The 23,695-nt window shown below is 38.3% G+C and overlaps 1 protein-coding gene across 5 annotated transcripts in view; it reads right to left on the reverse strand.

The window, feature by feature from the left end:
• Positions 1-21,968, reverse strand: part of Klhl32 (kelch-like family member 32) — a 142,343-nt gene extending 120,375 nt beyond the window's left edge. For 2 of the 5 annotated variants that reach the window (XM_013022398.1, XM_013022400.1), the window contains exon 1: positions 10,651-10,859. In XM_013022398.1, coding sequence (XP_012877852.1) covers positions 10,651-10,821 — 171 coding nt within the window. In that variant the 5' untranslated portion in view covers positions 10,822-10,859. Of the gene's footprint in view, positions 1-10,650; positions 10,860-21,937 lie in introns of those variants that run through there. The other 3 variants (XM_013022401.1, XM_013022397.1, XM_013022399.1) reach the window with 3 other exon arrangements.
• Between the last annotated feature and the right edge of the window lie 1,727 nt (positions 21,969-23,695).

The raw sequence follows: 23,695 nt of genomic DNA on the forward strand, positions 1-23,695 counted from the left end.
TCTACCACTTGAGCCACAGAGCCACTTCTGGCTTTCTTTCTGCTTATGTGGTGCTGAGGAATCAAACCCAGGGCCTCATGCATGCAAGGCAAGCGTTCTACCACTGATCCACCTTCCCAGCCCATGACTGTCTTATTTATTACATAAAAACAGACACAAACTAGTTTTTATTAGAGTTTTGATATTTGCTTGTACCACACATAGACAGTGTGCTGGATAATTAATAAGTCATCACTACTAGGAAACTTGTATCATTCAACCACTAGGACATATTTAACTGTATTAGGTGATTTATCACTCTTGAAACTGATTTTGCCTAAAATATGTAGATACAATTCCTATTATCTTCAGCAATCATGTCTTGCAGCATCCAAAGCAAAATATGTCTCCCATTCTTAAAAAAAATACCCCAGCATTTTATTACATTACCTCAAATACTGACCTAATGAAATTTCATCTGGACTTGACTAGACAAGAGATAAATGGCTTAGTTATGAAATCATGCCATATATGGAAAATATATCCTGGTACTCTGCTCCTTCTTCCAAATTCTACCTATGAGCCGGGCGCTAGTGGCTGCTGGGTGCTGGTGGCTCACGCCTGTAATCCTAGCTACTCAGGAGGCTGAGATCTGAGGATCGCGGTTCAAAACCAGCCCGGGCAGGAAAGTTCGTGCAACTCTTATCTCCAATAAACCACTAGAAAACCGGAAGTGGTGCTGTGGCTCAAGTGGTAGAGCGCTTGCCTTGAGCAGAAGAGCACAAGGACAGTGCCCAAGCCCAGAGTTCAAGGACCATGACCAACAAAAACAAAAAACAAATTCTACCTATGAAAATGTCACTCCACTGTATGGAATAAACAACTATCAATAGAATTGAGAATACCAGATATTATATTTATGGTCCAGAAAATACTTCTACACATCCATCAACATTTTTGTTTCCTTGCTGGACAATTTCCAGTAAGTTATGCTGACTTTGTTTCTACAAGGTTGCAGGTATGCTTTGGAAAAGGCTTGGAAAAACTAATGACTATCTTGCTATGGGGAATAAAAAGTTAATAAGGAATACAGAGGAGTGTGCATTATTCTTCTAAGTTCATTCACTAGATGTGAAATGATTGCTACTTGTTTTCTCACATACCATGGTTTGAATTCATATGGATATTTGTTTTTCAACATTAGAATGAAAAGATAATAAAAGCAGCATATAAGAAGATGTTCTTTAGAAAAGTACTTTTGTACTTTTTGTTGTTCACTCATGACATGCACAATAAAAAAACCTAATGGAAAATGGAGGATAAATTGTATGTCTAATATAACAGGATATGTCTAATCAGAAATAACTAAGAGGACCATTATTTCTGGATTTGCCTCTCAAAGGGTTTCTACATGAGACTTACATTGGAATTGGTAGACTGAGTAAATTCTTTACTCAGATACAGTAAATTTCTTTACTCAGTCTAATGTGGGTGTACATCATTTAATAGGATGCAAGTCTGAATAGAATAAAAAGTGGAGTAGGGGCTAGGAAGGTGGCTCAGTGGTAGAGCGCTTGCCTTGCATGCCTGAGGCCCTGGGTTCGATTCCTCAGCACCACATAAGAAAAAAGAGGAAAGCCAGAAGTGGCTCTGTGGCTCAAGTGGTAGAGCGCTAGCCTTGAGTTGAAGAGCTGAGGGACAGCGCCCAGGCCCAGAGTTCAGGCCCCACAACTGGACCCCCCCACACACAAAAGTGCAGTAATGACAACTTCTTTCTGTCTTAAGCTTGGATATTGGTTTTGTGCATTTAGACTCAGATGTAGGTTGAAACATGCCACTGGCTTTATGAGTTCCCAGACCTTCAAACTTGCTCTAGAATTTGCCACCAGTTTTCCTAGGTATCCAACTTGTCCCTGTAGATCCAACATTTTTCAACCTCTATGATCACCTAAGCCAATTCTTGACAGTTTGTCTGTCTGTCTGTCTATCTATCTATCCATCCATCTATCTAATCACCTATTGTTACTGTTTCTTTGGAGAATGCAGTGCCATGTTTATTTTTATGTATTGCAACAGCATCAGTACAATAGCTTGCATATGTACTTTTCCATACTGCCATCTAGGTGAATGGCCATGCTAAGGGACAAACCAGTCAGATCATTTTTAGAGTGCCCTCTAACCACTCCCATTATTCTCAGAATCATTCCCCTTTGAACTGAGACCTGACTGACCACCAACTCACTATCTTAAAACTGTCAGCTCCTCAAAAGAATATATTTCATTTTCATTAACTTCATTAAATGGTTAAAAATATCCATCACAGGAAAGTCATTTCCCATGAAAACACTAAAACAATTATTAGAAAGTTGTACGCTAATGGCAATATTTTTTTCTTTCATTAAAAGCCTTAATTGATACACTTCATATTTCAGACCAGTTTTAGCAGAAAGTAGAGAGGTAATTCAGCACAGATCTAGGCCCTCCCTGAGCATAGCTTCCTCTACCGTCAACATGCACTAACACAAGGACAAAAATAGATAAACCAAACTTTATAAATCATTGTCAAATAAAGTCCACAGTTTATATTAGAGTTCTCTTTTGGTAATGTACATTTTATGGGTTTTGACAAATGTGTGATAAATGTTATCCGACATTGCAGTACAATATGGAATAGTTTCACTGTCCTAACCACTTCTCTACTATTCTCTACTTACCCCTCTCTTCTCCAAGCTCCTGGAAACCACTGGTCTTTTCTTCTTATCTCCATAGTCTTTAATTTCCCAAAGTGTTATTTAGTTGGAATCATTCAGTATTTGGTCTTTTCAGATTGGCTTCTTTCACTTGATGCTATGCATTCTTTTCATGTCTTTTCATGGCTCATTTCTTTTCATTACTGAGTAATATTCCATGGTATGGATATACCATAGTTTACCTATTCAGAGCATGAAGGGCTTTATGGTAATTCCATATTTGGCAAGTCATATGAAACATATTACAGCTTGTGGGCTGGAAAGGTGGCTCAGTGGTAGAGCGCTTGCCTTGCATGCCTGAGGCCCTGGGTTCGATTCCTCAGCACCACATAAGAAAAAAGAAAAAAGCCAGAAGTGGCGCTGTGGCTCAAGTGGTAGAGCGCTAGTCTTGAGCTGAAGAGCTGTGGGACAGCGCCCAGGCTCAAGAGTTTAGGCCCCAGGACCGGACCAAAAAAAAAAACAACAAAAAAACATATTACAGCTTGTGTTCAAATGATGAGAATGAAAAAGTAAAACAAAAAAGCAATGTTGAATATTTCCAAAAATAATATTGACAGAAATTATTAGAAAAAAATCTTGAGAGCTCTGTTTGATGTTTAAAACATGGCAGAAAAATACTTTCAATAGAAATTGTAGTTGTACCATATATGATCGAACAATGAAGTTATAAAATGCCTGAAATAGAATCATGTGCTTATCCTCATTCCGTAATATCTGTATTATGTAGTCTGTTAGTGAACTGCTTCTTAAAGTCCAATGTAAGGTAAGAAACTGTCTTAGTCAGTTACTATAAGAAATACATGATATGATTAATTTATACACAGGAAGGGTTTATATATACAAAGAGCTTAATTTGGCTCATAGATTTAGGAGTTCTAGTCTGTAATCAGTTGGCCCTGTTGCTTTGGGATAGGTAACACATCAGGAACAGGGAACAGAATAGAGGATAAAGACAGCCCTTAACAATCTCTTTTAAGGTGCAGTGACCTGAAGTCTTCACACAAGGCCTCACATCTTAAAGTTCCCACTACTCCCAACAGCACCAATCTAACGATAAAGTTTTATGGTACTTTGGAGGACAGTCCTCATTTAAACTGCAGCAGAACTCTGTATCAGAACACAGCTGAAGTCATTACATTTTGATTTGAGAAAGATTTCCCATAAAAACTTATCTACTAAAGTAACATGGTGTGTGATGATATAGCTGAATCGCATTCCGTGGGTTGTTAGCATAGACTGGTAACAAGCATTTCACAGACTAGCACTGGTCCATGGACCACAGTTTCATTCACAATCATCAATAGTTGTATGTGATCAGCCCTTAAAGTTCAGCTTCCTTTTACATCAACCTGTGGAGGCTCCCTGTTTAAGTGTCTTTGATCTTCCACACAATAGGTCAGTCTCTTGAAACTCTTTCTCTGAGTTTGATTAAGTCATAGACTCTGCTTCTAGTCATCCATTGTTGATTCTTCTTTCTTTATCCCTTCAACTATCATTGTTGTTTCATTTCTGTTAGCTAAGTAAAATTATCATTTAAGTTCTGGTCCAGACATCTTTAAAAATTCTGCTCTTTCCCCTCCTCATGCTCCATGAGACAGCCACAATTGCTTTGTGAAAAACTGCAGTGTTCATGCTTCCATACCCCTTGTAACATCCAGACCTAATGTTTTCTATGTGGTAAATGCTCAATTGCTGCAGATATTGGATGAAGGTTACTTTACTATTATATTTGTTTAGTTTTTTCTGAAAAGGAGATTTGGTATTGCTCTCAGCTAAAATTTAAATTTGAAGACTGTCCTACTTAGGTGTACAATACTCTAGCATGAGTAAATCCAAATTATTGCACTGAATCCAATGATTGCTCTCAAGGAAGGTGTGGCTTGTATGACTGAGGACTAAAAGTGACTAAAAGTCCTTTAATATTCCAACAGCATTTGGTCTTTCACGATACATTTAGTTTTCATTATTTATTTTATTTTTAAGTTAGTTGAGGTTGAGGAGAAGGCTGGGGATACAGAAGCAGGCTTCAGGATCAATGTTATGATAATTTTCCTTACACACTACATGTCTGCACACATGACTTCTGAGACTCAGAAATGTTAAGGAAGAGTCTACAAAATGCCTGACTAGTAGGCAGCATGATGATTCTATTTCCATCCTAATGTGATCAACACTATTACTGTCAAGTCTTTACAGGATACTTTCTTAAAAAGTATGACAGCCTAACTGTTTCCAACAGGCAAGATACATAGATTGGATGCTCTTGGAAAGAAGTTCTGAGAAGGGATTGGTGAGTGCCCACCAGTATAACACAAGGAAGTGCTCCACAGATCAACAGGAACAGGAATGATGAAGACAGAGCATCTATCCTGTGCCAGACACTGCAGTGGGCTCTAAGGATGCAAAGACCAGAAGACTAGCCAGGGCCTTGGTTTCAGCCCTCTAGGGAAGATGAAAGACGCATCTTTAAACTCACAGCCTTCATCTATTGCTTTGTCAATGGTGCTGCTTCCTTTAAAAGGCTTGTGGCTGTTCTTTAACTAGAACATTGTCAGCCTAAACATCCTTCAGTTCCACTATCCCTGACAGCAAAGGCAGAGGCCTGAAGTCTCTCTTTGGTTTCAAATCCAGTGCACATATGATAAGATTTTGAGGGTTCGGTCTCTTCCTTGTCTGTCTGTCTTTTTCTTTTTTAGCAGTCGTGGGACTGAACTCAAGGCCTTATATTTGCTAGGCAAGCTTGAGCCACCATCCTGCCCCCTTAAGCCTCAGTCTTAAGTCTTTCCCTCACCGTCTGTCACAAGTCCTGTTGGTTCTGCCTCCTCCCTGCTCTCCTCAGGCAAATTCTCTTCCCCTTAAACATCCACTCCCTATACAGCCCAGGCCACTATCAGTCTTTACTCAAACATGTAGGCTTCTCCTGTGATGTTACTTAAATTTGAATCTCTGTGTTTCAATTCTTTTAAAATACAGATGATATTAACTTCCACATTATAGATTTCTTTAGAGGACAAAATGAAATGATTCACATAAAACATTTAAAATAAGGATCTGGAGTACAGAAAATGCTCAATGGTAGTCTCTACTGTTGTTATCATTGAGAATACCAAAGACGGATAAGGGATTCAAAACAAGGCTTGAGCTCAAAACATCACTGTAGACGCCAAGTCCCTAATACCACAACATTATATTACAACTGTTTCATTTGCCTGTGTCTACTGACAAACTGAATTCATTCTAGAGAATGTTTAGAGAATGGTAGGAATGTAACAAATGTCTTCTGAACTGAAATAATTATTTCTAATATCATATTATTCCCTCATTTAATAGTGTCTTGTGCCATTTAATCAAATAATGATTAGAGAAAATGATTACAAAAACATATGGAACATAGACTATTTGAAAAATATTATGGGCTTTGTGTCCATTTTCAGATCTAAAAGTTATATAGGCAGTGAGAAAGATACACAAATATTTAACTTTCTAAAATGTCATATTTGAATCACTTTACTAACACATATATGAAGTTCCGTTAGATAGTCCAGACATCTGTTTCCTTGGCCAGAAAGTGTAGGCGTTTGTGGAGATTTTAAGCAAGCATTAAACAACAGCTTCTAGAATCTCATAGGCAGCCTACATGGGGGCAGGAACATGGGTGTTCCTGCACTCTCTCTCTCTCTCTTTCTCTCTCTCTCTGTATAGATAGATAGATAGAGATAGATAGATAGATAGAGATAGATAGATTATATAGAGAGATAGATACATATACACACATGTATAATCTCAAGGTCACCAGATCCCCACTACCACCTCCTGATTTAATATTTCTCAACTCAATGTGTTGACTTCACTAGTCCTTGGCTAGACAGTGTACCTTTCTTAAGATGTCACTGGTAAAGAGACTGTAGTACATAGCACACAATTTTTGATTCCTTGAGTAAGACAAAGTGAATGTTTTAAGATTTCAGGAAAGGAAGGTCTTGTTTATGAATTTAAGGAAGAGATGAATGGGGCTCAGGTTTTGTGAGAGACATTGTTCTTGTTGTTAGCTATCATTAGATTTAGATATATAAGATATAATAGATGTGGATATACATAAGATATGGTAGACAGAGCAATGGAAGGTCACAGGTGGAAAACTGAGAAGTGCAATGCCTTGAAGTAGACTAGATGTATTTAGAAAACAGTGTTGCTGTAATATTGAATGATTCGATGGAGGAACAAAGATGTGATTATCAGTGATGAGCTGGGGTAAGGCTACTTCAGGAGTCTGGTCCCTAGACAGTGCAGCCCTGTGGAGCACCTGTGTAGGGGACTGTCAATTAATCACACAGTCCTGCGTAAGAAAGGAACAGCTTAGAAAAGGAGAAACATGAAACGATGACTGGAATGTTCTAACCAAGAAGGAAAGGAGTTCAAACTCATTGGATGGTGAAAAAAATACACTGGGACATGATAAATTATACAGGTCTCTAGGCATTCACACAGAGTGAGACCAAAGGAGAATATTTTTAGAAGATCACAAAGTCACAATAGCTGTGCGCATATGATCATATACAATAATATCTATCAAAATGAACTGAAGGAAATGGAAACAAGGGGTTTTTCCTTTGTTGCTGTTTTATGTCTTATTTTCCTTTTGTCTTGTTTGTTTATTCGTTTGGGGGAGGGTAAGGAGGCTCAGAAATGGTGAGACAGAGGAGAAAAAATGCAGCAGTGACACTCAGTAGACACCATGTTGAACTATACAACTTGTGGGTAGGGACAGGAGGGAAACACTGGGAGAGAGTGAAGGAAGGGGTGACATTGTTCAAAAAGAAAAGTACTCTTTATTTGACTTATATAATTGTAACCCCTCTTTACAATAACAAAACTTCATAAAATGAAAAAAAAATAGAGAAAGGTGAAGCAAATGTTATTCTGACTGATCAAAGATGAGTACCTGCAACTCACTGGGCCCAAAGAGGAGCTGACCTTTCTTCTCATCAATACCCAGACAGAGCCTGTCCAAGCATCACAAGTTAGTCCGTGGATTGAAATCACTATTGACGTCAGCTGTGGGTTGGATACTGAGGTGGGGTCCTTTGTTCATTTTATCTTATTTCACTCTCTATTTGCCCATCCTGAGAGCGATGATTGATGGGCAGCAGTTTACAGATGAAACACTGTAAACACACGGAAGTCAGAAGACCACGTTCCACACTGTAATTGGTGAGGATGAACAACCTAGCAAACACTGATTGAAGTAGAACCCACTGGCAGCCAACAGTGAACACACAGTCCCTGCTCTGAAACTCAGACCTCACTCCCAAGTTGGTCCATTTCTTCTTTCCACCACAGCTTTCCACTCTTATGAAAGAACTCTCAGTTCTGACTCAGTTACAGCATTTGCCAATGCTATACAGTGCTCACATTGCTAAAGGAAGTCACTTCTTGACTCAGTCTTGTGTTTTTATATTTTCTTCTAAAATGGCAATGATCGCAGGAACGGCTCATTCATTATTCATAGTTTAAGCAAGGAAAGGCTGGTGTTAGCTCGCAGACCAACATAAAGGAATAGAACATCAAAGCTTAAGCTTTTCACTCCTGCAGCTTCACCTCTGCTGTATCAGAACAAGAAACTTCAGTCTGAAAATAATCTGCCAGATATCAGAGTACAGAGTACAGAAACACCTCTCATATCAAAGTAATTACCTTCAAAGGATCACACTAGAAGGAAAACAAATCAGGAAATGATTTGCCTGTTTTTAGTATTCAAGATACTAGGAATTAAAATATACATGTAGAATTCTATGATAATCAAACATTTCCTCATTCACTTAATAGCTTTTATTGAATACTTGCAAAGCATCAGGCAATAATATAATAATGATATAATAGAAACATAGAAATTACTGAGACAGGGCCATTTCAAATGGCCCAATGGTAGAGCATAAGATGCAAGAAAAAAACAACACATTTCTAACTAAGGGGAAGGTGCCTCTAGAAAAACATTCTCCTTATGCTTTTAACATTTCTACCTATATTGTGAATGAAATAATGGCTACCATTTGTCCTATATTCTTTTGTCAAGGATATTTGTATAGCAAACATCCTCAGAAAACAAAATAGTATCTGAGTTTTGGGGGGAAAAAAAGGTCATATTTGCTTTCAATTTTGGATGATAGATTTTTTACAGAGTAAAGGGTAGAAACACTTACTGACTGTCCAATACAATAATTCTTGCCTCCAGGGCAAGGGGCAGATGTTTACTACCCATTATAAAATATTATAGTTCCCTAAGCTCTATGATCCTCTCCTGGGATGCAATCCACTCTGCAGTAACACCTTTTTTCCTGTCTTCTTGTGGGGACTTGGGCTCAGAATAAGGGTTCAAATATGTTGCTTTTTCATAAGCAATTAACTGTCCCATGTGTTCTACCAACATCTGTAAAGCTAAGGAGGATTTGGAAAAATTCATATTAAGTGAAGTAAGCCAGATCCAAAGAAACATAGATCCCATGGTTTCCCTCATTTGTAATAATTAGTATATGACTAGGATAGTCCTAGCAGATAAGCAGAATGGCTCAATAGGTATGTATATATGACCGTATAAGATGATGTTAAGTGAAATGAACTCCAAAGTATGGAAACAAGAGGTTAAAGTATTTAACTAAAGTAAAGTATCAGACGCTTGATAGTTCTCTTTTATAGTGAAGGTGATAGGAAAGTTCATGAGGAAAGGAATGAGCTTCCTTTTTAAAAATTAGTTTTCTATTATCTTAAAAACCACTTTGTTTTTTATAGTGTTTTATAGTGCTGGCCCTCAGCTGGCTTGCAAGGCTAGCACACTTGAGCCACAGCTCCATGTCTGGCTTTTTGGGTGGTTAATTGGAATTAAGAGTCTCATAGACTTTCCTGCTTGGCTGGTTGTAATCTTCAGATGTCAGTCTCCCAAGTGGCTAGAACTACAGGAGCAACCAAGTGCCCAGCATACCAAAGGGTTTTAATTCAATCTCAGTTTATGAATATAACGCATCTTGAGTAATAAACTTCCAATAGAATGAAAACAGGTCATCACTAGGGTGAGAATAACCTCAGATTCTTCATAGTTTCTGACAACTCCCATAATTTGCTCCCATAACGACAAATTCTTCCCCTTCCTGTGTTATTCTGGTGATTGAATTCAGGGCCTCACATTAACCAGACAGGTACATTATTGCTTGAGTCACACCCCAACCCAATACCACATTTTCTTTTTTTTTAAATAAGCTTTTTATTGTGAAAATACTGTACAGAGGGGTTACAGTTACATGAGCGTGGTAATGAGTACATTTCTTATCAAGCATTGTTGCTTATCAAACATTGTTGTTGCTTTTTCCTACCATCCTTCCTTCCCTCCCACCTCTACAACTACACCCCCACCCCTCTACCCCCAATCCCCTACCAAAACTGTAAAGTTCGTTGTTCAACATTGTCTTGTACATCTCATCGTTAACAATGGGTCAACCTGTATCCCTATTTAAACATTTTGTTTTTTCCCTTCCCCTCCCCAAATTATATCAACATCAAATGCAGTTATACCATGGGGGAGGAATATACAAAAAAAGAAAAAAAAACCAGAAAGAAATCACATGGTCCCTTATAAGTACGTTAGAAACAAGAAAGGAAAAAAACCACTTGCGTCCCTAGCTTGGGGTTCATTTCGCTTAGCATCAGCTCGTCTGGTCATATGTAATAGTGGAGACCCAGGACCACAGAGTGCCCACTTGGCTCACGTACAAAGCGCATTTGGGTCGCCGTCGTGGGTCCCTGTCAAGCCCGTATCTCGTTGGAGATCTCAGGTGTGGAAAGGACCGCCACTGGCCTCTGTGAACGTCCACGGCACAGGGGGAGAGGGAACACGGCCGTCCCAAGAACGGGCGCCGCTCCGCTTGCTTACCCGGAAGTAGTCGCTGCACGCGGCCAGCACGGCCTTGTGCGCGTGGAACTTCTGCTCCTCGGCGATCAGGGTGACATCGCACAGGATGCCGTCGCTCCTCTGCTGGTTCAGCGCCGCCAGGACGCTATCGTTGTGCGATTCCGAGTGGCAGAGCCGCTGGCCTGTCAGCATCTCCTGAATACTGCAAGGGAGTGCAATCAAGTCAGCTGTGTTCCGGGCACAAGCCCTCCCCTCCAACATGGACCCCAGAAACTTAGATGCTAATCCACCACCTGAGTTGGCCTGCGCTTCCCCACAGGTTTTCCTCTTCTCATCTCTGGACTCTTTCCTTTTCCCCCACGAGGTATCTTTCTCTCTCTGTTAGGGTCTCCTGATCTGAGTCTGTGTGTTTGTATTTGGATGTGTGTGTGTGTGTGTGTGTGTGTGTGTGAGAGAGAGAGAGAGAGAGAGAGAGAGAGAGAGATGGAGACAGAACATTTCCCACTTCAAGATTCCCTTTCTGATTCTGATGCTTTGTCTACCTTAATACATCAATATTATGTTCCCAGCACATAATATCTCCAATTAATACATGAAAATTAAGCATATACTGACTAGGGAAAAATAGCTGTAGGTGATCACTGCATATAAAAGGCAACTAAACAACCAGCTTATTATTAAACATAAGAAACCAGGCATCACAAGTTGAAATTAAAATACAACAGTCTTACCAGTCTTCATATCTATTTTATGATGATTGTAATGAATTTATGAAGAACTCTACATTTTTATTTTTCTACGACTTCCAACGTTTACGTTAAATATATTCCTTCCCTGTCGTACCTCATCCTAAAACAAATATCTTTATGTTCTTTCAAAATTCCTAGGAGAAACAAGAATTTCCTCAAATCATTATAAAAATAATTCCATAAACACAAAATGCAAACTGAACTTAGACAGCTATTGACAATTTCAGCTTGTATCAACAATATTTCTGGGTTGCACTGGTTGAGCTCTCTCCTAAAGAGCAGAGAGCCTTCCAGCCCTGTATGTGGACAGCAGAATGTCCAAGAGCTGAGTAAAGATATAATGAAAATAATTGCACATTGCTTTTCCTACACTCCATCACTCAACTGCTGCTCAGGGAAGCCAGATCAACCTCAGCCTTGCTTACACAGTTGGCTTTGCCTAGCCTGTGTGCTAGTTATAGTAAAGTACAAATCGCCTTAAAATTAACCAAGCTTCCCATGAAGTGCTAGATGGTAATCAATAAGACACGTTTGACTGGGAAGCATCAGAAATTCAGCAGTACAGAAAGGAAGGAGCTTGACAGGCGATGATATAGGAAGTCTTATGGGAAGTAGGAGGATTATTTTCAGTTACATTAGGGCAGTGAATTCTGAAATGGTTACTGACACTGACATATTCATCAATGGCTTAGCTATTGCTTAGCTGTAGATAGAACTTGTAAAATCAGTCATTGAAGGCAATTTCAGATGCACACATAGTTTTTCTTTATATTTTTTTCATAGAGCCAAGAATACGATTCATTAGCATTACTCAAAGAAAAGAGGAAACAGGGTATAACAGAAATGTATTAGTTCAGGGCAGCTTTAGTACAGTCTGAAAAGTCTTTCCTAAAAGAATATCATTTTTATGCATTTAACAAACACAGTGCTTGTTATAGTCAAGGAACTATTCTTTATAATTTATAATGATTAATTTATTTAGTTTGCATAACAGTCTTAGGAGACAGGTTCTATTGTTATCTGTATTTTACAGTCAAGAAAATAAAAAAATCTAAGATCAAGCATTTGAAATCATAACACCATGAGGGAGAAGAATGAAAGGGTGACATTGATCAAGATGCATTGTGCTCATAAACTGATATTTTGAGTTAAAACTCCTTTGCACAACTACTAAGATAACAAAAATTAATTTAAAAATGAAAGTATAACCAAGAACATAAGAATATGATGCCTCTTCCACTTAAAAAGATATTCTGTCAAGAAGCTCTCCAAAATGGATGCTTAAGTAGAGACAAATCACAAAACTCTGTCTTAATGTTGTAACTGTATAATGTTTTTATCAATCTTAAATCAGTTAATGAATATAATAATATGAAATAAAAATAATAACTTTGAAATCATGTTTCAGAAACATTGATCTTGGTACTAGAGTGAAAGTTTGAGGATAGAGAATTGATTTTTATTACTGTAGATGATGATGATGATGATGATTACTACTACCAGTCCTAGACTTGAATTCAGGTCCTCGGCACTAAGTTTCTTTTGCTCAAGGCTAGCGCTCTACTACTTGAGCCACAGCACTGCCACTTCCGGCTTTTCCTGTTTATGTGGTACTAAGGAATTGAACCCAGGGCTTCATGCATGCTAGGTAAGCATTCTATCACTAAGCCACATTCCCAGGCTCCCTACATTATTATTGTAAACGTTATGACTTCTTTTTCTCTTCTCATGTAGCAACTTAAATGCTACATAAATGTGTTTAAATGTTCATTTGTGGTGGAACATGAACATATTAAAATAATTGCCTTGAAATATTTCCTTATTGATTTTCCAAATGCAGTGCCAAAATTCATGTCCTTATCATTGAGACGGAGTCACTATTGGCATTTCAGATATCTGTTGAGAATGAGTAAATATTGGTAGGGAAAGAGCAACTATAAACTGAAATTTGGCAAGGAACAAAGGCTAAGATCAGAAATAATAATGATGCTCCAATTTCACAGGATCATTCAGCTTGGCTGGAAATATTCAAGCTCAAGGAACTAACAAGCTAAATATTTAAGACAACACTTGGCACAAGATCTCAAATATTTTGGAACCAATATGTTAGTAATTCTTAAAAGCAGAAACAAATACGCCAACATTTGGCAAGAAATAAAGGTCTATTAATCAACAAGTTATTACTGAATTCTTAAAGTAACTCCACACTGAATTCTCAGACTTAAATCTGTCAAAGGCCTTAAATTTCTAGAAACTAAGGTTCAATGGCCACAGAACACAGCTAGAAGGCCAAAAGTTCATTTATAAACCAGAGACAGGAATGAATAAAAGACTACAATTATTATGCTTAAGTAAAAGTATAAAGAGGACACACAGTTACAGTCAGTTCCTTTAGCATCTATAACATATTCAAATTAGCAAAGTACATCTCGAAAACTAGAGGACTATCCTTTACCAATTGGGAAACAAAGGAAAAACTGTCAGGAAGCTTCCTAAATAACTTCTAAATTACTAAAAATACATAAAAGAGGCAGTTATATTTCTTGAAGGGGTACAAATTTGAGTACAATATAAAATTGGGAAAAATCTATGGCAGAAAGGTTGCCTCTTCACATTTACAAGTAACAATGACACTGTTGCTCACCGCAATCTAGCTTGAGATCTGAAGATCATGTTTGAAGCCAGCCTGGCAGGAAAGTCTGTGAAACCACCAAAAAGCTATAAGAAGAGCTGTAGCTGACATGGTACAAGCAAAAGATGAAGGACCATGTCCAAGCCCTGAGTTCAAGCCCCAGAAGTGCCCACCCTTATCCAGTGCAATTCCAATATGTGCTTCTTTCATGGCCTCAAGAAATGCATTGTGGGTGCGGGGGAGGGATTATAGTCGTGGAGATGGGAGGGCATGCATGGTAGGGGGTAAACAAAGGAGGAGGCAACAATGCTTGATAAGAAATGTAGTCATTACCTTGCTCATGTAATTGTAACCCCTCTGTACGGTATTTTCACAATCAAAAAACTCATTAAAAAAGAAAGAAAGAAAGAAAGAAATGCATTGTCCCTTACAGGAACCCCTGGCCACTGGAGACTCCCAATATGGCTTGTCCAAATTGAGATGTGGAGCCTGGTGCTGGTGGCTCACACCTGTAATCCTAGCTACTCAGGAGGCTGAGATCTGAGGATCACAGTTTGAAACCAGCCTGGGCAGGAAAGTCCTCGAAACTCACTATTTCCAATTAACTACCAAAATGTTGGAAGTAGCAGTGTGGCTCAAGTGTTAGGGCACCAGCCTTGAGTGAAAAAAGCTAAGGGATTGCACCCAGGTCCTGAATTCAAGCCTAAGTACTAGCACATGTGCACATACATGCACACACACAAATGTAGATGTGCTTAGTTGTATATTAGAATACTGCATGATCTCTCTTAATTGTAGATGTTAAAGAATTTGATCTCAAAGAAGTTCAGAGTACATTTGTAGTCTCCAGAGGTTGGGAAAATAGGAAAGGATGTGGGATAGGGAAAAGTTGAGAAATGAGGCTAATTTACAGCTAGAAATGAGCAGGAAGCTCTGGTGGACTGTTGCACAGTAGGGTGCCCTAGATAACAGTACTGCACTGTACACAGAGAAATGAGGAGATAAAGATGTTTAATATGATCTAAACATCATACAACATATACATAGATCAAAACATTATGTATAGCCAGGTATTATGTAAATTTTCTCTCTATATTTTAAATTTATGTTATTGTTATTATAGAGGTGATGTACAGAGGGGTTACATTTAAGTTTCTATGTTTTTATTTAACCAGTTAAGAACTAAACTTTAACTGAGGGGAATATGCATACTGGATGTCAAAGGTGATATGGAAAAGAACACAAACTATTAATATTTTTAAGTGATTGTGTGTTTAAATTATGATACCTTGGGCACACTGGGCTATCTGTAATATAGTGCTAAAATTAATTTGGTTGTTTCTTTTTATGATTTGTTTAATGCTGTGCTATATTAGAACATATTTAATATATTATTACATATTATATATATATATATAATACACACACATATGCTTTCTACTATTTCTTTACACCCGAACCCAATAAGGGCTTCAGGTGACCCCAATCAGACTGCCCATGAGGACTGCGGTTTGAGTCATTTCACAGGGCTGAGCCCAGCCCCTGGTGCCACAGTGGGAAGTCTCAGACTCCCTGAGCAGTAGATTGCTTTTTAGAAATGCCAAGGAGAAACCACTTGATCAGCCATAAGTCAGCATCCAGTAATAGAGAGATTAATAAATGAGTTCTCAGGGAACAGGCCTATTCATGACTTCAAGCCTGTCACACTCATTCTGGAACCAATCACGAAAACTAATAAATTAAATGCAGAGCACGATGTTCATACATTGTACACCCTGCTCAGAGAGAATCACTACTTTATTGAGAATTGCTACTTTCATTTTGGAGAGTTGACATTTTTGATAATGGAAATTCTGCACGATTTCATTTTCATAGAATAAAGTTTGACTGGGTTCATTCAATTTGAAAGATATGAATTCCAAGAGAGCTACATGCCTTTAAATATCTGCACTTCAAATTAAAAAAAAATTTCAAATGATTTTTTTTGCCTGACCTGATGCTTGAACTCTGGACCTGGGTTCTGTTCCTGAACTTCTTTTGCTCAAGGCTAGAATTCTTCCACAGCGTTCCACATGTTTCTGAGTATTGGAGATAAGAGTCTCACATAACTTCCTGCGTGGGCTGGCTTCAAATCATGATCCTCATATGTCAGCTTCCTGAGTAACTAGTATTACAGGTATGAGCCACCAGCACCCAACTCAAGTACCACTCAAGTGAATTTCCATATCAGTGTTTACCTACTATTCAAGTTCCCAAGGAACTCAATATTTTAAAAAATGAGAGAAAATTTCAAATAATGCTATCAATAAGTATCATATATTCTTACATGTCAAAAACAGTCAAATGACACAAACGCCTTCAGTTCTTTCTTATAAAAACCAGAATCTTTCCTTTGGTTTCATTTCTTATAACCATTTCTTAAGTGGTTATAAAATTATGTTTGATAATGTCAATTTGATATGCTGATAAATTATCACATGAATGTTCTAATCACTTCAAAAAGTCAGAATATTTTATACAAATATTTTAATGTTAAAAGAATTCTATTTAAGTAAACAGACTGTTAAAAGACCCTATAATGGAACTTAATTTTACTTTTATAAAATTTTGTGATGGCTAATTTTGTTTGTCAATTTGATTAGATTGAGAATTGCTTAGGAGATAAAAAATATATACCTTTGGATATGTCCATGAGATAGATCTCATACCTCACTCCCAGAAAAATTAGATTATGGGGGTGCTGCTAATAAATTAATCCCTCTGGTCTAATGGATTAATCCTTATATGGCTTCAAAGTGTTTTGAAATTGTGCAAAGTGATTCCAGCCTGGTGGAGATTAGGGGACTGTAATTCAAAGCCAGCTCAAGCCAAAAACAAAAATCTGTGTGACTTCATGCTCATTAATGGTTGAGTATGATGGTGTGTACTGACATCCCAGCATTGTCGGGAGGCAGTGTAAGCCAATGTGAGCATGTAGTGATCTTACAATATCTTAAAAAATAACTAACACAAAAATGGGCTGGTGAGTGGTTCAAGTGGTAGAGTACTTGCATGGCAAATAGGTTTAAACTCCAGTAACACAAAAAATTCCATATATGTATATTATGACATTATAACCTTGTTGGGAAGTACTGAAAAGTGGGAGTTGGGGCCTAGTTGGGGAAAGTCTATCAGTGTGGGGTCTGCTTGCCCTAGTCCCTTTCTAGAATGGTTTCCTCTGCTTCCTGTCCACAAAGAGGTAAAGAACCTTCTCTGCCACAAACATCTGCTGTCATGATGTTCTACCCAGGCACCTGGGCCCAGCTACTCTGGATGGAACATTCAGAAGTCATGAGCCAAAATAAATCCTTCTCTGTTGGGCATTTTGGGAATTTTCTCAGTGACAAGTATAATAACTAACACGTTATACTTTATAAATTCTTTTAAAAAATGAAGTCTAGGGCTGGGAAGGTGGCTCAGTGGTAAAGCACTTGCCTTCCATGAATGAGGCCCTGGGTTCATTCCTCAGCACCACATAAGCAAAAAGAAAAAAGCTGTAAGTGGTGCTGTGGCTCAAGTGGTAGAGCGCTAGCCTTGAGCTGAAGAGCTGAGGGACAGTGCCCAGGCCAGAGTTCAGGCCCACGACGGGACCCCCCCCCCAAAAAAAATGAAGTCTAACAATGAATTGCAATGTCCACACTGACAAGCTAAGAAGCTACAATATGTTTAGAAAAGGACTAAAAAATAAAGATTACACACAAAGGAACTTGACTGTAAATGCATTGATTTTCATCCTCCCCTCATTCATTCACTGGACAAATAGGTATTCCGCTAGATACTGGGGATAAAATGATAAGCAAGCCAAGACATGGTGGCAGCAAAATTCACTATAGCAGGGAAGTTACACATGAAGTAATCTAGCCTTCTTGAAGAAAAAATACTTGAGACACAGGCTGAAGAATCGAACAAGTGGCCCTGGCAAAATAAATAAACAAGGGCTGAGGGGAAATTTCCCATTTAGGAGAGTAGAAAATACTATGATTCTATGGTAAGAGAGAACATGGCCCTTTCATTTTACAGAAAAGATAACGGCTGAAAGACCCCTAAGCATAAAGGCCTGTTCAGTATGTCCTGGAGCCCATGCATGCAAGTTGTCTCCGTAAGGATATCCTAAGAACCATGAGAAGTCATTGAAAACGTCACTCAGGTGGCAGTACCAAAAGCAGTTCTGGAACAGACTAGAATAGTTCTGGACTCTGGCTGTAGTTCAGGTGAATTATGGACTTGAGCCTCAGAATAAAGCACGGGAATCAAGTTTCAGAGCAGGGATTGAAAGCTATTTAGAGGAGAAACCTACAAGCTTTGGTGATTAGATCTGTTGAATCAGATGTGTGGTAAATAGAAAGTAGACCTCCACAAAGACACATATTTCTGATTTGTGCCACATGATATTCCCAGGATAGATGAATAGTGAAGATCTGAACTGTAGAAGAGGAAAATGTTAAATTCAGTTTGGAACATGTTAATTTTGGGTGTCTCAAAGATTCCCAAATGCAGGTGGAAATATGTAGTTAGATTCATGAATTTGGAGCTCAGGAAGTTTTGGCTAGAGATATAAATGAATGACTCATCTGTACTGAAAGGGTAGCAGAAACAGCTGTGCCTCAAGAGCATATTTAAATGACAGCCAACGAAAGTTGTTCAGAAGAGGAAACTTAAAGCACAGAAGCAAGACCGGGCTTCACTTTGGGAAAGGACTGTGCCAAATAGGAATAGATGCACCAGACATTCATGCTTAAACTGTATTTCTGGCTATATAAATACAAAAATTTTATGAACCATTCTCCACTGGACATTATGGCAGGCAAATAATTGATAGGCAGATATGATACGATAGGCAGATAGTTGGGTTTGTCTAGATTGGGATTTTTCTGAGACAAATTAAGAATAATATTTAAACAATATTAAGAATAAGGATATAAGGAATTTAGTAAGGGCAATGTGAGAAAGTGTTGATAGATTGATAGAAACTAGTATGTTCAGTAGTCGACAGATTGCAATGAGGTCAGAGAACAATTCTGCACTGAGGCAGACAACACTGCAAGCTAGAAGGAGAGGAGGCCACGATAAGGGTTGATATAGTTAATGTACAAATGAGGCAAATATTAGTGACAACAAGGTCCAATGTGTGATCATGGGTGGCTAACAAGACACAAAGGGTTTTGGAAACAAGCTGATTGAGCATTCCAGGGCTGTGGTAGTGGACAGCTCTTCCAAGCTGACTCAGAAGGGCCTAGAAGATTTTAAAGGACTTGTGAAGAGGAGGACCGCAAAGCCAGGGGCTAAAGTGCTTGCTCTGTGCAGGAAGAGAAATGACCTTGATCCTAGCTAGGAGAAGAAGAGAAAGAGATAAAGTGTGCCACTTTTAAAAGAGCATATATTTGCTTTCTGTTGTGGCTTTCTCAAACAACAAATCTGGGGAATAAAGAATGATCTAGAAAACGCTGGGTCTCAGGACCAAATGAATGAACTCAATGGGATGTGAAGAAGTCACAATGGTACCATCTGAAGGGTCTGCAAGAGAAGTGGTCCTCAGGCCACAGGAGAGTTCAAGAAAGTCAGGATGTGTGCAGAGCTTTGTGGATGAGAGAGGGGGCCCAGTGGCACATCTGTCCATGTTGTAGTCCCACACTGCAGGGTAGAGTTGAGATGTGGGGTAGGGAAGGCTTTGCCTTGAAGCAGGGAAGGAAAAACCATTCTAGAGATAATTGTACCATAGAGGACAGATGATAGTAGTATGAGAGTTATGAATAAAAACCAAGATGGCACACTGAAAACAAAAAGTCATTTTAAAGGTCGTACACAGTGATCCTGGAAGCCAGAGACAAATGACTTGGCTGAGGTGTGCCAGACAGATGATAGCATGGCCACTCATGCACTGTTCGGCTGGACACCAGATCTACAGTAGGGTTTCTCTGCCTCAATATTACTGACCTTCTGTGCTCGATTGGTCTGGGCTGTGGGGACCTATCTCATATTTTCAAGATGTTTTGCAGACTCCTGGCCTCTACCCACTAAATGCCAATTGTATCCTTGCTCCTGGTAACAAAAAAATACATCCTCCATTGAGAAATACTGCTTGAGTGCCAAAGCTCAATGAGGAGTACAGAAGCTAGACATTTGCTGTAGTAATATGATTTGTGGACATATTTTTAGAATTGATCAAGTCTAATGGTTTCAGAGACATGGAAGAAAGCTGGTCTTAACCTTAACAGTCATTCCCGAATCGTGTGTGTGTGTGTGTGTGTGTGTGTGTGTGTGTGTGCCAATGCTGGGGCTTGACCCCAGAGGTCTGCGTGTTATCCTTGAAGTGGTAATGGCTAGCACTTTACCACTTGAGCCACAGTTCCACTTCTGGCTCTCATGAATTTTCCTTTCTAGGTTGGCTTCAAACCACCATCCTCTGATCTGAACTTCCTGAGTAGCTAGGATTATAGGTGTAAGTCCCTGGCACCCAATATATCCAGTTCTTAAGATGTGTATTCTCAGCTGGACACTGGTGGTTTGCACCAAAAATCCTAGTTACTCAATAGGCTGAGACCTGGAGGATTGTGGTTCAAAGCCAGCCAGGGCAGAAAAAGTCTGTGTGACTCCATTTCCAGTAAAATGCTGGAGTTATGGTTCAAGTGGCAGAGCACCAGCAATGAACAAGAAAGTTTAATTCAAGCCCCTGAGTTCAAGCTCTAATACTGTTACAAAATTGTTAAAAAAAAAAAAGAACAGCTAAAAGAATTGTATTCTTCAGCTTTATCACATCTCTTCTTCTGTCTGGAGAGCTTTTGCTTATTTCCTCAGATGATAATTAAGACATATCTCCAATGAGAATATTCAAATCAATTCCATAATTTTTTTACTAACCATCCCTTAGTTTTTAGAATGTGCCAAAAGAGCATTTCCTCAATCATCTCATCCTTCAGATGTGGGAGTATAGAGCATTTGTTCATAAAGGCAGTTTCTTACTGTAGTTACCCAGTACTTCTTCAGAGAAATTTTTATAGGTACACTTACTTGGGATTGGTATGGTTATTTATTTAATGTCTTTTTTCCTATGAAATATTAAGTTTGATAGAAGAACCTATTTTATTCATTGCTAGGTCCTCTGCATCAAGTAGAATAGTTAGCTCAAGGAGCATCTACTCAATGATTCAAAGAAATCATACCATACTTGTTTGAGAAACCAGAAAATACTATCATCAAGCTTTTGAAAATAAGTATTACATTCTCCAGGGTGATTATTTAACAGGGACAATGTTTGTGGTACATGGGTAATTTTCTAACTTTTCTTCTTCTACAGTACTGGGGGTTGAACTCAGGACTTTACACTTGGTAAGCAGGTGCTTATTGCTGAGCCATGGGTGCACACCTTTTTCTACTGGTTATTTTTGAGATAATGTCTTACTTCCTCCCCAAGTGCATGCCTGAGCCACTGGCCACCTATTTTGGTCTTCCTATGATAGCTAAGAGAACAGATGCATGGCACTCTACCCAGCTCTTGCTTGGGAAAGGGTCTCAAGAACATTTCTGCCAGAGAGGGCTTTGAACTTGGATGGCCTGATCTCAGTTTTCTAAGTAGCTAGGATTTTAGACCAGAGCCACCAATGGCTGGATCTGATTTTTTGAAGTCAAATACCTTTATATTAGGATTTTTTTGCTTAAGGGGATTAACATTCTAGATAAGAGATCAAAAGGTCATACCATTCAAAGACCTGTGAAACATTTTTAGAACAGGTAGGTTATAGTCAACACTAAAATCACAAATGTTCCCACTGGCTTGTTCATTTCTTCAAATATATGTTCAGCCCTTGGTCTGTGCTTGGTTCTAAAATATGTTGTTTGATTCTTTTAGGGTTTGCTACACTAAGCAAGGATGTTTTCTTACAAGACCTACCTGAGGCAGTGTTCAGATGGCATTCTCCAGCCTGAGTTCCTCAGAGTCTCACACTTAGAGGTTTTCAGAGAAGTCAGAAATCATTCCAGCTTGACTGAAAGACAAGAATGAAGAGAATATTGAGCTAAATGCAAAGAAAGTCATGATGTAAAAGCTTTAGAATCCTGAGGAAAAAAGGTGGCAAAGTTTTACAATGAACATATGACATCCTGAAACCATGTTCTTTTAACATGCAATGATCCTCTATGTTCTTAAAATTTTAGGTTTTTCACATTAAGGATAAAGAAGCAAAATATATTTGAGAATCAATGATAGCTAAGTAAAGATTGGAGTTAAAAAATATCAAATAGCTTAAGATATGAGCTGGTGGCTCACATCTGTAATTCTAGTTACTTAGGAGGCTGAGATCTGGGGATCATGGTTCGAAGCCAGCCTGGGAAGGAAAGTCTGTACGACTATTATCTCCAAATAACCACCAGATAACTGGAAGTGGAGTTGTGGCTCAAATAATAGAGAGCTAGCCTTTAGCACAAAAGCTCAGGGACAGCTTCCAAGCAAGCGTTCAGTTCAAGTCCCATAACCATCACCATCACCACCACCAACAACAACAAACTAGCCTTAGAGGAAAATTAAAATTTGATAAGATAAAGCTATAATGATCATAAATACTAGTTATTTGTCTTTCATAGAGATTTTACTGTCTTTCCAAACATGTTAATGAAATCAAGTTAAGATCAGGTACCTCTTGGCTGAGCATATATAGAAAGATATTTTTCTGTTCAAGCAGGAAGTTTCTGAAAACTAGATGAAAATAAAAACAGCATACACAGAGAATGAAAATTAGTAGGAAATGAAAATGCATTGCTACAGGAGATTCAGGATTAGCATAATTGAAATATAGAACAGGATGTACTTATCAGGCTTGAAATTTTTCCTTGGCTATGTAGTCTTACTCATTTGGCCCCCATTCCCCACCTTTGCCTTTGTTTTTAATTTGGTGTAACATTAAAAGGAAAAAGAATTATCTGAATAGTCTGGGACCTGGTCCATGGCTGTACTTAAAACTCATATGAGGGGGCCTTACTTCCATTTTCTAATGCATGCAACTGACTAAATTAATTACAATCTGGAAAAGTCGAATAGATTTCCTTCTGTCTCAATTTTATTTTTGAAAGGCAATAACAGGGTAAAACCATTTATGAAAAGAATATGTGAAACTGTGCCTATTTCTACTCATTTGAATAACAAAGAATGCTATAATTTTTCAATCTGACTAAAATACACTATTTAAATTTTGTACACAAACCTTCCATTGGTATGGTTGAATTATATGTCATGTAATACATAATAACCTAGTATTTCATTATTATCGATTATTATGTTGTTTCAAATACTTTTCTTACTATTGTATCTTCCAATTCTTCTGTTGCTTTTTAAATAATGTGAATAGATATATGTGCATTTATTTCTAATGTAAATCTAGAAGTGAGCACTATGATTGAACAGTGATCCATCATGACTGAACAACCAGAATAATTCTAGACATGCTGTTTAATTAGCTGAGAGACTTGCTTAGCAACCTGTTGTTGCTACAGTTTCCTTTCAGAATCTGGGTTATAAACTCCAGCCAGTGATAGCATTAAACAAGCATAACAGACATAAACAGTAGTTTAAAGTTATAAGGACCATCTTTTATAACAGAGAAGTGAAAATGTTCTTTTGAAAGCTTCATTAAAAAAAAAAACCCTAAGCCAGGCA

The sequence above is a fragment of the Dipodomys ordii genome, unplaced genomic scaffold, assembly GCF_000151885.1.
Source record: "Dipodomys ordii isolate 6190 unplaced genomic scaffold, Dord_2.0 Scaffold62, whole genome shotgun sequence".
NCBI classification, from domain to species: domain Eukaryota; kingdom Metazoa; phylum Chordata; class Mammalia; order Rodentia; family Heteromyidae; genus Dipodomys; species Dipodomys ordii.